At 40.2% G+C, this 13,035-nt stretch overlaps 5 protein-coding genes across 5 annotated transcripts; 4 read left to right on the top strand and 1 right to left on the bottom strand.

The window, feature by feature from the left end:
* Positions 1–509: 509 nt before the first annotated feature.
* I206_104828 (uncharacterized protein) lies at positions 510–1,639 on the top strand (the record flags this gene model as incomplete). The annotated part of the gene is made up of 6 exons (XM_019154131.1): positions 510–534; positions 590–736; positions 801–1,026; positions 1,106–1,266; positions 1,337–1,463; positions 1,531–1,639. 6 exons carry the CDS (start codon positions 510–512, stop codon positions 1,637–1,639), a joined length of 795 nt encoding a protein of 264 aa, XP_019012871.1.
* Positions 1,640–2,120: 481 nt separating this feature from the next.
* I206_104827 (uncharacterized protein) lies at positions 2,121–3,276 on the top strand (the record flags this gene model as incomplete). Its single annotated transcript, XM_019154130.1, has 5 exons — positions 2,121–2,267; positions 2,390–2,524; positions 2,625–2,789; positions 2,848–3,058; positions 3,152–3,276. 5 exons carry the CDS (start codon positions 2,121–2,123, stop codon positions 3,274–3,276), a joined length of 783 nt encoding a protein of 260 aa, XP_019012870.1.
* Positions 3,277–3,694: 418 nt separating this feature from the next.
* I206_104826 (uncharacterized protein) lies at positions 3,695–5,615 on the top strand (the record flags this gene model as incomplete). Its single annotated transcript, XM_070203003.1, has 8 exons — positions 3,695–3,873; positions 3,933–3,988; positions 4,045–4,123; positions 4,190–4,471; positions 4,535–4,789; positions 4,849–4,907; positions 4,967–5,409; positions 5,478–5,615. 8 exons carry the CDS (start codon positions 3,695–3,697, stop codon positions 5,613–5,615), a joined length of 1,491 nt encoding a protein of 496 aa, XP_070059104.1.
* A 304-nt stretch (positions 5,616–5,919) lies between these two features.
* On the top strand, positions 5,920–10,727 carry I206_104825 (uncharacterized protein; the record flags this gene model as incomplete). The annotated part of the gene is made up of 21 exons (XM_070203002.1): positions 5,920–6,000; positions 6,072–6,305; positions 6,359–6,473; positions 6,539–6,644; positions 6,710–6,992; positions 7,049–7,288; positions 7,338–7,418; positions 7,478–7,624; positions 7,674–8,236; positions 8,293–8,416; positions 8,470–8,645; positions 8,696–8,770; positions 8,824–8,938; positions 9,002–9,121; positions 9,184–9,339; positions 9,511–9,648; positions 9,708–9,826; positions 9,890–9,992; positions 10,049–10,207; positions 10,288–10,557; positions 10,653–10,727. 21 exons carry the CDS (start codon positions 5,920–5,922, stop codon positions 10,725–10,727), a joined length of 3,480 nt encoding a protein of 1,159 aa, XP_070059103.1.
* A 420-nt stretch (positions 10,728–11,147) lies between these two features.
* I206_104824 (uncharacterized protein) lies at positions 11,148–13,035 on the bottom strand (the record flags this gene model as incomplete). Its single annotated transcript, XM_019154127.1, has 6 exons — positions 11,148–12,032; positions 12,228–12,309; positions 12,375–12,395; positions 12,465–12,580; positions 12,643–12,771; positions 12,838–13,035. The coding sequence occupies 6 exons, from the start codon at positions 13,033–13,035 to the stop codon at positions 11,148–11,150; spliced, it is 1,431 nt and encodes a 476-aa protein (XP_019012867.1).

Raw genomic sequence — 13,035 nt, 5'->3', positions numbered from 1 at the left:
ACACCTTGATATCGAGTGGTCAATTTTGATGAATGGCTCCTTTAATTAATTGACCCGTAGTTTGAAACCACCTGGTATGGCTCAAATATTCAGGAGAATTGTCATAATTAATTATCGACTCCTTTGATTAATATAACCATCTACCCTTTTCAAACAATTCAGATAAATTAATCTGAAAAGAAATTACGGATATGTTGTATTGATTGATATCGCCTCGGTCAGGAGACTTGGTGAAACGTCGATCATCTCTAGCCTGAGGGAAAGTCCAATGAAAGGATTGGAAAGGATTAAACATATTGCTTTGTGAGATTGGCTTGGCAATTAGACATAAGGCAATAATAAACAGATCAAGTTGCGCCGAGTACATGGATAAAGGAGGATTAAAGTACATCTAAGAGGGACTTTTTCATTTATTCATTCGTTTTTTTTTGGTTCATTTTTCGTTGTTCATATACAAGTATATAGTAAATCCAATATTTTCTTTGAATTGACATAAGCTGTTGTTAAATATGTTTTTGGGAACAACAACTTTTGGTAAGTCGTGATTCTTCTCAACAAGTGAAGAAGCTAATGATCCAGAATTATAAAGTAATATGTACTTTGGCTAGCACAATATTGGCAGGTCCAATTGCTAAACCAGTTGGTATTTTACCTGGACAAGAAGAAGCTTCCAAAGATTTAATAGCAGAACCATTGTGGAGTAAAGATGGACCTGTATTAACAGATATTTTACAAGGTAATTAAATATTTTTCATTTGAATTTAAAAGTGCAATTTCATTTAATTATTTTGGATTTATAGGTCCAGATGGTGAATGTTGGTTTCAAGCAGGATTAATTTCTCTTGTTAAATGTAATCAACATGCTATAACGAATATTGTTAAAGATACAGGAATTGGAAAAGGTGAAAATGGGGCTGATACAGATAAGGCAGAAGTTAAATTATATACAAAAGACTATGAATTGAAAGTTTTTGAAGTTAAGCATCAAAGTAGTATAGGTGGTACTGTAGGTGAATTACCTACATGGTAAGTCCGATTTAAAGTATGAAAACAAATTTCGGAATTTTACTAATTGTCATAATTCATAATTTGGAATGAAAAATAGGTGGCCTGCAGCTATGAAAAGAGCTGCTATGAAAATGGGTGGTTATAAAGGTTTACATGAAAATAGTATTGGTGCTGGTTTTCCATCTGACGCTTTGAAAATGCTTACTGGTAAAAAAACAATGATCTTGGATTCAGGTAGTTTTGATAAAGTACAAATTTGTACGTACTATCTATGGTTGTTAGGAAGTCAATATAATTATTGAATATAAAATCTAACCTGTTGATTCAGGGAGTTGGATTCAACATTCAAACGATACTCCAATGATCATTACAACTAAAAGTAAAACTTCAAAATTAGTGAAAGGTCATGCCTATGTAATCATGTCTTATGGTGGAGATGGTCCCGAGAATGCAACGTGAGTGAAACTTGGAAAAATTAAATATAGCACGAAAAAGCTGGACTAATTTCTGGAGGGTTATTAGACTTAGGTTAAGAAATCCTTGGGAAGGAATAACGTGGCACGATCTTGATGAGATCTACAAGGATATTAGTCAAATTTCTACTTTGGATGAGTTCCGATCTATTCCTTAGATATGGTATTGTTCATAGCTTCTGTGTAGTCAATATGGATATTGTTCGAGCATATTGGCCTCACACATCTCAAGATTTGTAAGCATGATCATTCAGTTAGGAAGCGCCGGTGTAATCGGAAAAGCTTTTAAATTTCGTTCGAAGACCGAGTCGCATTTCGGTTATAACCCTCTCCATTGCAACCAAGTTTGATTTCATTTTAAGCGAGATTTTTAAGGGTAAATATGTCAAGTCATGCTTATCGATTCCCCCACTTCCTATGGTGACGCGCAGATAACCTACCTCCCACCTTTCATGGTGTATCAAGCACAGAGTAGATCTACTAGTAGTCAGAATGATAAATCCAAGCGCCGGGTAGAAGACTGTTTCTTCAATATATATATATATATAACCCCAAAGCTTGGTTACATCTTTTCTACTGTTTATTCACCCTGCTCAATTCGTCTCTATAGTATCAAATTAGTAGAAATATACTGGCGAGATGTCAGCCTATGTCAATAAGTATAGCGGTCCTGCACCCCCTCCTAGAGATATCCACCTCAACACCTCTCCAGAAGCATACGATTTGAATTATGTTTTTGAACCTAAGAATTTGAAGTCGGACAAAGTTGAATTAAGACCTATCATTGTGAGTCTGATTTTACACGTTCATCAACTGCAATTTCGTTTCGTGAAGTAGCATTAAATTAAGCCTGTTGAACGGGGTCATCATGCTGAGAAATCGCATACTAATCAATGAATAACATTTAGCCTTCTCTCCATGCACAATTGATTTTGGATTCTTATACCAAATCACCAGAAGTACTTCGATATCTTGGTTTTGCGCCCTTCAAAGATCTAGGTGATGTTTTAGTATGGATAGAAAATACTTGCAGACGAGCACCGGTGAGTATTGACTTAACTATTAATACCTCTTATGGAGCTATTGAGATTGGTCGATTGTGCATATTATGAAGGCTTGCTGATGATGATATTTCATAATTAGGATACTCTGATGCACGCTATTTTCACTCAACCATTATCGACTCCGGCTGGCACGAACGTTGACCCAAAAGATTATGTATTTGCTGGGATAATTGGGATGATTGCTGCCAATTATCAAGCTATGATATGCGAACCAGGTTATATAATGATCTTACCAGAATTCCATGTAAGTCATTTTATTATTTCGAACGATGAAATGATCAGTACTAACCCATGTAAAATAGAGAACACACGTGCAAACTCATGCTACAGGATTGGTAATGCATCGTATACTTGACCATCCATCTCAAGGTGGATTAGGATTAAGAAGATGTCAATGGATAACTACTACACTCAATATTCCTAGTCAAAATGCAGCTAAAAGATTAGGGTATCAACATGAGGGTGTTTTGAGATGTATGAGGGTTTTACCACCTGGTAAAGAGGGTGCCAGAGGTGAGTGCCCAGTAAGATAGGGTATTTCTACCTTATAAAGCGAAAAGTATGCAATGAGTAAGCATTGTAGCTAATGCCATGTTTGCAATAAAGACGGTCGACCCGATGTTAGACAGTCGGACGGTAAAGTACGAGATGATTGGTATGCCTCTGTCACTTGGTACGAATGGGAAGAAAGCGTTCGGGACCATATCGATAAACTCATGAATAGACAGTAGATCAAAAGAACAATTTGTGAAACACATAGCAGCGGCTTATCTTGATAGTCTTATCAGTAGTCTTCGTAGGACGCTACTTGTGTTGTTGTGTCGATTGTTGTTTACATTTGATCGTCGAGCGTTGTATAAAAATTACGTATGGAGGTGATCCTCACGAAATGTAAAAAGTCTCCTCATCTAGTTGATCATGTATCACCATACAAGGTGCAAAGGAGGTATCAACGATCTCGAAACGACACCGCTGGTAAATATCCTTTCATCTCCATAGCTGAACGTTGCGGTCCTTTTAGGACGTTGTTGCAGTTTTCGACAGGACTAACGATTGTATAAGTTCACAATACATACTCAGGAATGTTTAAACAACACATAACCCTTACTGATCTCGATATCATCAGGAATCAGGGAGATAACATCCAGCATGTCGCTTCTACCATACAATTATAACCCTTCCTTCTCACCTTATCCCTCATATCCCTACCCTTTAGCCCAATCTCTCTCCACACCTGCACCTGTCTATACTTTACTGATTATAGGGATGGTATTATTCATGGCTGCTAATGTCATGCCCAACCTTATACCTCAAGCTGACAGGGTATGGTAGGTTTATACAACTTGAGTTAGATACAAAGCTACAATTCTGCTGATCATCGCTCTAGGCATGTCGCTCCAATGGTACTTCAATGGGGATTTATCATTATAATATTCGCCTTGAGTAAGCTTGAGGTCATTCCGCTGAGATTACAGCTTTGCTGATCTGCGCTATTGTAGTGGTACAGATGCTTGGAATAGTACCTGGTGTAACACAATTACATATTACTTACGTTCATATGGCTATTGCAAGTTTATTGTGAGTGAAATCCATGCTTCATTCCGCTTAGTCAACTGGATGATTGAAATCTAATTGATTCATAAGGTTTATTCTAATGTGGAATCATATTGTTTCTGATACACCAGTCCAAGAAGAAAAGACATCTTCATCTTCTTCTAGTTCAAGAGAAAAACCAAGTGAGAGAAAGAAAGAAGCTAAAAACAAAGAAGAAGAGAAAGAACCTTCTCCATGGGATGATTTACGTTCTCACCCTTCAGCATTTTTAACTACACGTTTAGGTAAATTAATGCCTTGGCCTTTTCCAATGGGTCAAGCTAATAGAAAAGGTAATGAATTATGGTGGGAAAAAGGAATGCCTTCACATGTGTAAGTCTGTACGTTGATTGAAAAATTTGTTTAAAATGTACGAATGTTTTTTGTTTCGGATAGTGGTCATTTCAATAAACCTGATCCGGAGTTAATCAAGAAGGAGAAAGAAGAAGAAGTAAAAAGAAAAAAAGAAAAAGAAAAAGCTAAATTGAGAGAAGAGGAAAAAGTTAAAGAGGCTGAAAAAGTTAAAGAAAAGGAAAAGGCTAAAAAAGAGATTGAGATGAAAAATAAGATGAAAGAAGAAGAAATCAAGAAAGCTAAAGAGGATGCTAAGCGCAAGAAAGAGGCTGCTGAGCGAAAAGTGATTGAAGATAAGTGAGTCATTTTAGCTATTCAAAAATGGGTATTTATTGATTGAATCCAACTTCGTTCAGACATAAGCAGAAATTATGGAGAACGAAATATTTAGCTATGATAATCGGGATCAGTTTACGTCAGTTTAGACATCCAGTCAACTTAGAAAATCACATATACTGACTCGCAATTTTATAGTTAACAAAACTCTCGGGTTTCTCCTTCTTCTCTTCTTCTCTTTACAAATGGTATCTCAAGAGCTGAACACAGCATCTCCGTTAACCATATCAGACTCCACTACATCTGAAAGGTCATCAACAACATCAAGGACTGGATCCTCATCCAGCTCGACTTCTCGATCAAGCCAAGAGGAGAAAGAAGAAATGGCTAAGCTCGCTGCATTGAAGCAAAAAGAAAAAGAGAGAGCTGCTGAAGTTGAGAGATCTAAGTCGTCTTCTGGATCTAGAGACCCGACAAAATCGTCTTCCGGCTCTTCCTCCAAGGCTAGTTCAGGCTCTTCAAGTTCCAGTTCCAAAGATAAGGATAAACCGATATCTTCTGACGCTATTAGAAAGGCTTCGGGAAGTACGACTGTGACATATGTCGACCCTCATGCAGGTGGTATAGGCGTACCTTATAGTGTGAGCATCTGTTTTGCCATTCACATTCCTTGCGCATCTTGACGTTGACATGGTTGATGATTGCGTAGGTTGGATTCGGTATGCATTACATACATACTCCCGACGCATTGAAGAAGGAGGATTTGACACTGCCCAGTATGACAATACCAAGTACTGGAATGTCACACCCACTTATGACCAGTACTTACAGTCAATATGCGAATTAATAAGTTGTAATGTATTATCGACGAATAACAACTCAAGAAGATGAACGATGCATCTTTCGATTCCTTATCTAATCTTTTGCATTTTGTTGGCATTAAAGCATTTTCCCACGGTGTAATCCTATGACGCGACCTTTTTATTACTCTGGTTGACGCGACTGAGATCATGATGAGAACATGAAGTGTCTCACACTTTTCAGCAATCTTGTTCCCCTCCTTCCTCGTTCTCTCCTTGACTAGGTTATCGGCTTTCCTATTTGGAACAAACACAAAGGAAAGTAGCCAGAGACTTGTTCGGACAGCCAACATGGCAAGAGCTGTCAAAAGACGTTCACCATCACCGCAATCTGGAGATGAGGAAGATAGTGAAAATGTACGAGCGAGAGAGGTACGTAGAATCCCTCATTTGCGTTCTGAACAGAATCGAATCACAAAAATAACATTGTCAACCTCTCACAGATGAAACGAGTAAAGCGAGAAAAAGGTATCGGCAGGCCGGAAGGGGACGAGGATGGGGAAGAAGCTGGATTGTCCGATATATCAGATTCAACGGATTCCATTCCCGATTTACAAGGTGCAGATCTGAGTGACGACGATGAGTCCGGGGATGATTTCGAAGAATCGAAATGGAAAGATGATGTTCTGGTCCAGGCGTACGAAGAGTCTAAGCAACGACAGAAGGGGTACATAGGTGTAAGACCTACTCTCAACAACGTAAAAATCTCAAGCTGATTTGTCTGGCATAGGCAACATCGGAGGCAGGTATTCTGAAATCGATAAATCTGGTCGATTTTATGTGTCATCGACATTTGACCGTTGAATTCGGTCCGAAGATGAATTTCCTCGTTGGTCATAATGGAAGTGAGTTCGCTTGGTCCTCATCGAGTAGTATTGCTGAATTCAGCTAATATATTATCGTTCAAAAGGTGGTAAATCTGCCGTACTTACTGCTATAGCAGTCGCACTGGGTGGCAAAGCTATGACGACTGGTCGAGGACAAGGACTGAAAGATTTGATCAGGAAAGGTGCCGAGTAAGTATTCTATCTACATGTAGATGTGTAATTGGGATGAACGTATTCAGCTGACAACGTAACAGCAAAGCGATAATAACCATCGTTATGGCTAATTCCGGTCCGCAAGCCTTCAAGCCTGACACATATGATCCTCACATTGTCATCGAAAGAACCATCGCCAGCAATGGGTCATCAGGTTACAAGTTTAAAGCCTCGCGAGATGGTAAAATACTGGCAAATAAGCGATCGGAACTCACAGCTATCTGCGACAACTTTAGTGTCAACATTGATTCGCCTCTTACCATTCTGACCCAGGACCAGGCTAGAAGCTTTTTGCAGAACTCGGATGCCCACAAGCTTTATAAGGTATGTCATACTTCGTCATTGAGTGGCTTCTGGCACTGACTTTCGAATGTGTATAGTTCTTCTTGAGCGGAACTCAATTGGCTACTCTACTGGAAACATACGAATCTTCAATGGAGAACATCAGACAGATAGAGACTCATATCAAAAGACAATGTGAAGCCGTACCTGTCCTTGAAGAAAAGGCTAAAACCCTTGGACGAAAGCTGGCAGCATCCGAAGCTGTGGTGAAGCAAAGAAAGCGGTATAAGGATACACTCAATCTGATGGCTTGGGCCTATGTGGCTGATAAAGAAAAAGTGGGTCTATGAAGTCTGACAAAGCGCGCTTGGCTGACATCAACAATAGGAGAGGGCTGAAGGTCAAAAACAGGTCGAGGAATATGATTCCAGACTTGATCAGGCTCAAGACCAGGTCAACAACCTAGAGGTATGTGATTTTCACTAACAAGCTGCGCTGCGCTGCTAATGATCGAATCGGAACAAAAGAAAAAGAGCATTAGGCTGGCTGACGAGATCAAAAACACTGAAGATGACATTACGAACTTTCAAACGGCCCGTTTGCCACTTTTGCAAGCTGTAGAAGATGCTAGAGATAAGGTGAAGAGGGCAAAAAGAGAAGTTGCTGAGATCGAGGTGAGATTGCAGTTGTTTGCTTGATTTCATCGCTGACTTGGCTTGCCAGATTGACATAAATGCCATCAAGGATGACATTGAAGCGGATAACGGCGGTTTGCGGATGCTTCAAGCCAAAATTGATGCCAAATTAAGGTTGAATGCCGATGATCAGAAAAACGATCATGCGAAGCTGTTATCTGACCGTGGTAAATTTGAGGATTTGATTAAGAAGTTCAAGGCAGAGAAACCCAAGAAGCAACAACAATACATGACGAAAAAATCAGATCTGAAATTTGCCAACAACGAAGTCCAGGATATTCAATACCAAATTGATCAGCAAAACAACAATGCTCGCCATATTCAAGAAAAGATCAGCAACCTTGAAGGCCAGTCTCTCAATCGACTCTCAGCATTCGGGCAAGGTCTTGACAATGTCATGAAAGAGATTGGTAGAACAAGATGGAGACATTCTGCACCTCTCGGTCCATTAGGGATGTATGTGAAGCTGCAAGATCACTATTACAGAGATATCATACAGACGATACTGGGCACCACTCTCTGTTCTTTCGCGGTCAGGGATCCTCAAGATAGAAGTACGCTCATAGCGATCCTGCAAAAACATCTGAGAACGTGCGTCGAATCTGTCTGCTATACAATTGAATTACTCACAATTTCACCCATTGTAGCGGATATCGTCCGGGAACCGGTCAAAACCAAGTACCGTCTGTACTTTTACATCATGGGGATGTTTTCGATTATTCCAGAGGTGACCTCAGCCGTGTCGGGCCTACTATACTCAGTAAATTAGATGTAAGTGTGGTCGCCCCAGATTTCTACGCTCAAAGCTCATCACCCATCTACAGGTCGAGGATGATAATGTGCTTCGACTACTCATAACTTTGCATCGAGTCGAGAGAACATTTCTGGCAAGAACTGTACAAGAGGCGAACAACGAGATGAAACGCCTACACCAAAGCAGAACTCTGGATCATGTCACTTATTACTCTGCTGATCACCAGCAAATATCTGGAACCCTCTCGTAAGTCAGCCGTTCTCCAATTCACGAGATGCTGATTGAAGGGTGTACAGGAGCAAACAGTCTGGACCCACTGGTCAGTGGAGAGGGTTCACTCTTTTCACCAAAGACCTCAAAGACGAAGTTCAGTAAGTTGTATCGGATGACATTCAATCGCCTGTCTGATGACCAGGATGATTAGACGGGCACGCGGGGACCTTGCACAATGTGAGATCAAAATCCATGCACTTGCAGACCAGAAGCGACAAGCTTTACAAAAGGTCAAGGATATTGATGCAGAGATCAAGGAGATTACAGTGAGCACACTATCTCTACGCATCAACTACCTGAGTGCTGAATGATCGGGTCGACTTGCTCAGGCCGGTTTGAACAAACTTGTAAACAGTCTGCCCACTGCCGAAGCACGCCTTGATGAAATCAGGGGTAAACTCGCCGAGATGTCTTCGACCGAAATGGAGAATTGGGAAGCGGATCGAGAAGTGAGCCTTTGTATCATATGCTCATAGCTCCCTACTCGAATTTCTGACGTTATATTCCGTAGGACCGACGACGATTGATCGCGGTTAAGGAGTCTCAACTCGAGCGTTTCCTTGATGAGAAACAAAGGAAATTAGATGACGTAGCGAGGTATGGCCAAAGTGTGCTTGATCGTCAAAAAGATTTGGATAATCACGATCCCCAAAAGGACAAACAGACCGTATGTTTGACTTTCTTTATCATTTTTCCCAGATCGCTACCAATGGCTCCCCGATCTGAACATTCTATTCTCTGTGCGGAATTTCTTCGTTCCTGCATTCCCATACCATCCTGCGAATGCCGTCTTTCTGCTTCTCCTCATCGAAGCTCAATGCTGATGCGATACCTGCAGAAATTGCTGACCACCTTGGTCCACCAACGAGCGGATGTGACAGCAAAGAGAGATCATTATCTTGGGTCTCAAAGAATGTATCAGCAAAAGAGGGATCATGCTGCTGCGCAGGTCAGGGATTTCGACAACCAGGTTAAAGTAAGTCGCGCGATAGTAAGCTTTCCAAACAAAGCTAAAGTCATCACAATGATTATTAGGAATGGACCGACAAAGCTAGGAATTTTTGCCCTGTCAGGGTTACTACCGATCGAGCAGTCTCCGAACTCACACAAGAGAGGAATACGCTCGAAGCCTCGATCAAGGATGCAGAGAGACAGTGAGCTTCTGGATGAGCCTTGTTGTATCCGTAAGCAAAGCAAGTTAGCTGATGGTGCGGTAGGCTTGGTGTGGACACGAGTCATCTCGCTGCAGAGCATAAGAAGGCTAGGAAAACTCTGAAAGAGGCCGTAAATAACATCATTCAAATGAGGCATCTGAATAGAGTGATTTCCTGTTTCTCTAGCCAAGCTTGATCCCACGACTGATGTCCGTGAGTTAGGCCTTCAACAGTGCTATCCGAATCCGACGAAAATGGTGGGCAGAAACAAGGGCGAATACCGCCATAAGAGCGAAGACGGCTTTTCTCCATTTTGAGAGTCTGCGAGACATGGAAGGGAGATTGGACTTCGATCACGCCAATGAGAAATTACAGTTGGTCGTGAGTTGAAACTTGCTCTCATTGTGTATCCATGACTGATTTGTGCTAGATCGCTAATGATTTAACCTTTATTGCGACAGATTCACTCGACTACTAGGAGGGAGAATGACGATGGAGAACTCACTCAACGATCCCACTACAAGACCGCAAAAGTGCTTTCAGGAGGTGAAAGATCTTTCTCGACTGTGTCGCTGCTTCTTGCTTTATGGTCTACTGTACCGTGTCCCATCAGAGCTCTAGACGAATGGGATGTCTTCTTAGACGCTGCCAATAGAAAAGTGGCTGCTAAATCCCTTATGGATGGAGCGAGAGAAAGTGATGGCAAACAGTTTATATTGATAACTCCTCAGGTAAGCTGCAGCTTCACTTCAATAGTCCTGCTACATCCTTGTCTGTCAGATTGATCAACCAGCTGGCATTACGCGGGTGCTGACAGCCTTAACAGGATATGGCTGGTATCGAAGTCGGTGGACCGGATACAAAAGTGATCAGAATGGCTGACCCTAATAGAGACCAGTGAGCTGCTCCGTCACTTGGAATGTCGTCGAACATCAGATAGCTTACATTGAATACAGGGGCACATTGCCATTCTAGTCCGTTAATTGACTGAGGTGTCGAGATAGTAAGAAAAAATTGTAAATTTTCATGCCAGACGACCACTCTTCGGAGTGACCAGGATTTATCGCGCGGGGACTCAACAGGAGTTGGTTGTATATTCTGTAATGAAATAACGAATAACGATTTATGGTTTCGTCCCGTATATATGTGTATGCATGATACAGTGTCTATATCTATCGTCTATGGGTATCACTTTCTCGTATGGGTATATTGAGAGGGTGTTCAAGCTCGTGTGGCTGAAAAGAAAATCTGACAGTCTAAAAATACAATTAGTAAATAGTAAATGTCCCTTTCCAATGTCTCTCTTCTCTTTGTTGACGATCTATATTATTATCAACAATACTCCTAATAAGCCAAGGCCGATACCTATTATCATTTTTTGACTTCGTTCTGCAAATCTTGAAGCTCCACTAGATTGAGAAGAAGTTGTAGCTGGACTAGTACTTGTTCCACTCCCAGAAGTTTGACTAGCACCGCCATCATTTGTTGATACTTGATCTGTAGGTGAAGGAACAGAATTAAAACCTTCACCATAAGGCCAAAAATTTCCAGAAGTAGGAGGTAAAAAACAAGTTAAACCTAATGCAGTTCCATTTTTAAATTGAAATTTTGAATTATCAGGTAAAGATAAATTTAAATTTTCAACAGAATTATAATCAATTAATAAAGGAACAGGTTGATTTGGAGTTTTATCATTTGTTGTACAATTTGGACCATATTCACCAAAAAATGAAACATTTCCAATAAAAGAATTATTTAAAATTTGAAAATCTTTTGAACTTGATAATCCAATTCCAAATGAAAATCCACCACTTAATTTATTATTTTTTATAATTCCACCAGTTGATTTATTTGTACCATATCTTTCATCTGAAAACCAAACATTTGGTCCAATTGCAATTCCAATTTTAATTATTGAAGAAAAATTATTAAATCCAAATGTTTGATTTCCTAATTCTGTTGAAAATCCTCCAAATATATTATTTTCTTCAACTAATGTATTTGAAAAATTACCTTCAGGTAACCAAGGTAAAACATCTACCATATTAATTCCACCTAACATTGTTCTTGTTTTAACGCTAATTGTATTATTTCTTATTATTGAAGAAGGTGCACCGAATACAACAATTCCACCATCTGTAGCATCTACAATTTGATTATTTTGAACCAAACTGTCTGCGCATGAAAGTGATATACCGTCTGCCCACTGGATTGAAAAACGAAAGGTATTCAGCTCAGTCTTACAGAATGATGATGAAATGCTTTTGATAGCAGTGATAGTGAATGAGACTGCAGAAACGGTATGGGTTTCTCGTGTGAGTGAGTGAGAGTGTATGTATGTGTGAGAGAGAATGGGCAATGCGAGAAGGTCCCCCAATGGAATTTCAGAAACCAAACTCACATTCTGGAAATAATCTCTACCACATGGTCCTATATCATTATTCTGCACTGTAATATTCAGACAATTGAAAGTACCTTCAGCCCTGTAGAGTAGCAGCAGGTCGTCAGCTTTGCTGTCTTTCAGAATCGTTTGACAGAGAGGGCTTACAGGTGCAAACAAGACCAACCCCTTTTCGGATTCCATAACTCATCAGCATCTGCTACTAATTCGCTTGACATTTATGGAAAACAGACATACCTTGGATCGTAACTTTTGACATATTCGACAATTTGATTTTGATTCTGACCACCAAATTCAATGTTTGCCCCTCCAGCGGTATATATGTCTTCGCTATCTAGTCTGTTTCCGTCGATCTAGCATTAAATCTTCAGCGTTGTCTTCGCTAGCACAGATCAATTCAATAGGAATAGCTCACTTGTATATTCTTCAACTTTGCGCCATTTAACCCTGCATCTTGTGCCATCACAGAAGTGGTCTTGTTAAATCCGACCATCTTCAACGTAGCCCTTGTATCATCCGTAGGATATCCTTCAGTTGAAATTTCCTGTTCACCTATTTCGTAAATATTAAATCCTTAGGCAAGAGAAAACACTATGACGGAGTTACTTACCTGATTGGCAGCAGTGTAATTAAGCTGTTCACTCAGCTCGTATATCTGTGAAGAACATAATTGAAGTGTGTATCCTGCTCCTCCATCCGTTATCAATTTCTGTAAACCAGCTGTATCTACAGTATTTGGTGTACATGCTGCTGAAGCTGTAATTGCCAGTATGGCCGAAGTGAGTATTGAGGCGTTGATTAATCGCAT

This window comes from Kwoniella pini, chromosome 6, assembly GCF_000512605.2.
Source record: "Kwoniella pini CBS 10737 chromosome 6, complete sequence".
NCBI classification, from domain to species: Eukaryota; Fungi; Basidiomycota; class Tremellomycetes; order Tremellales; family Cryptococcaceae; genus Kwoniella; species Kwoniella pini.
This window is presented reverse-complemented; position numbering and strand designations above follow the sequence as displayed.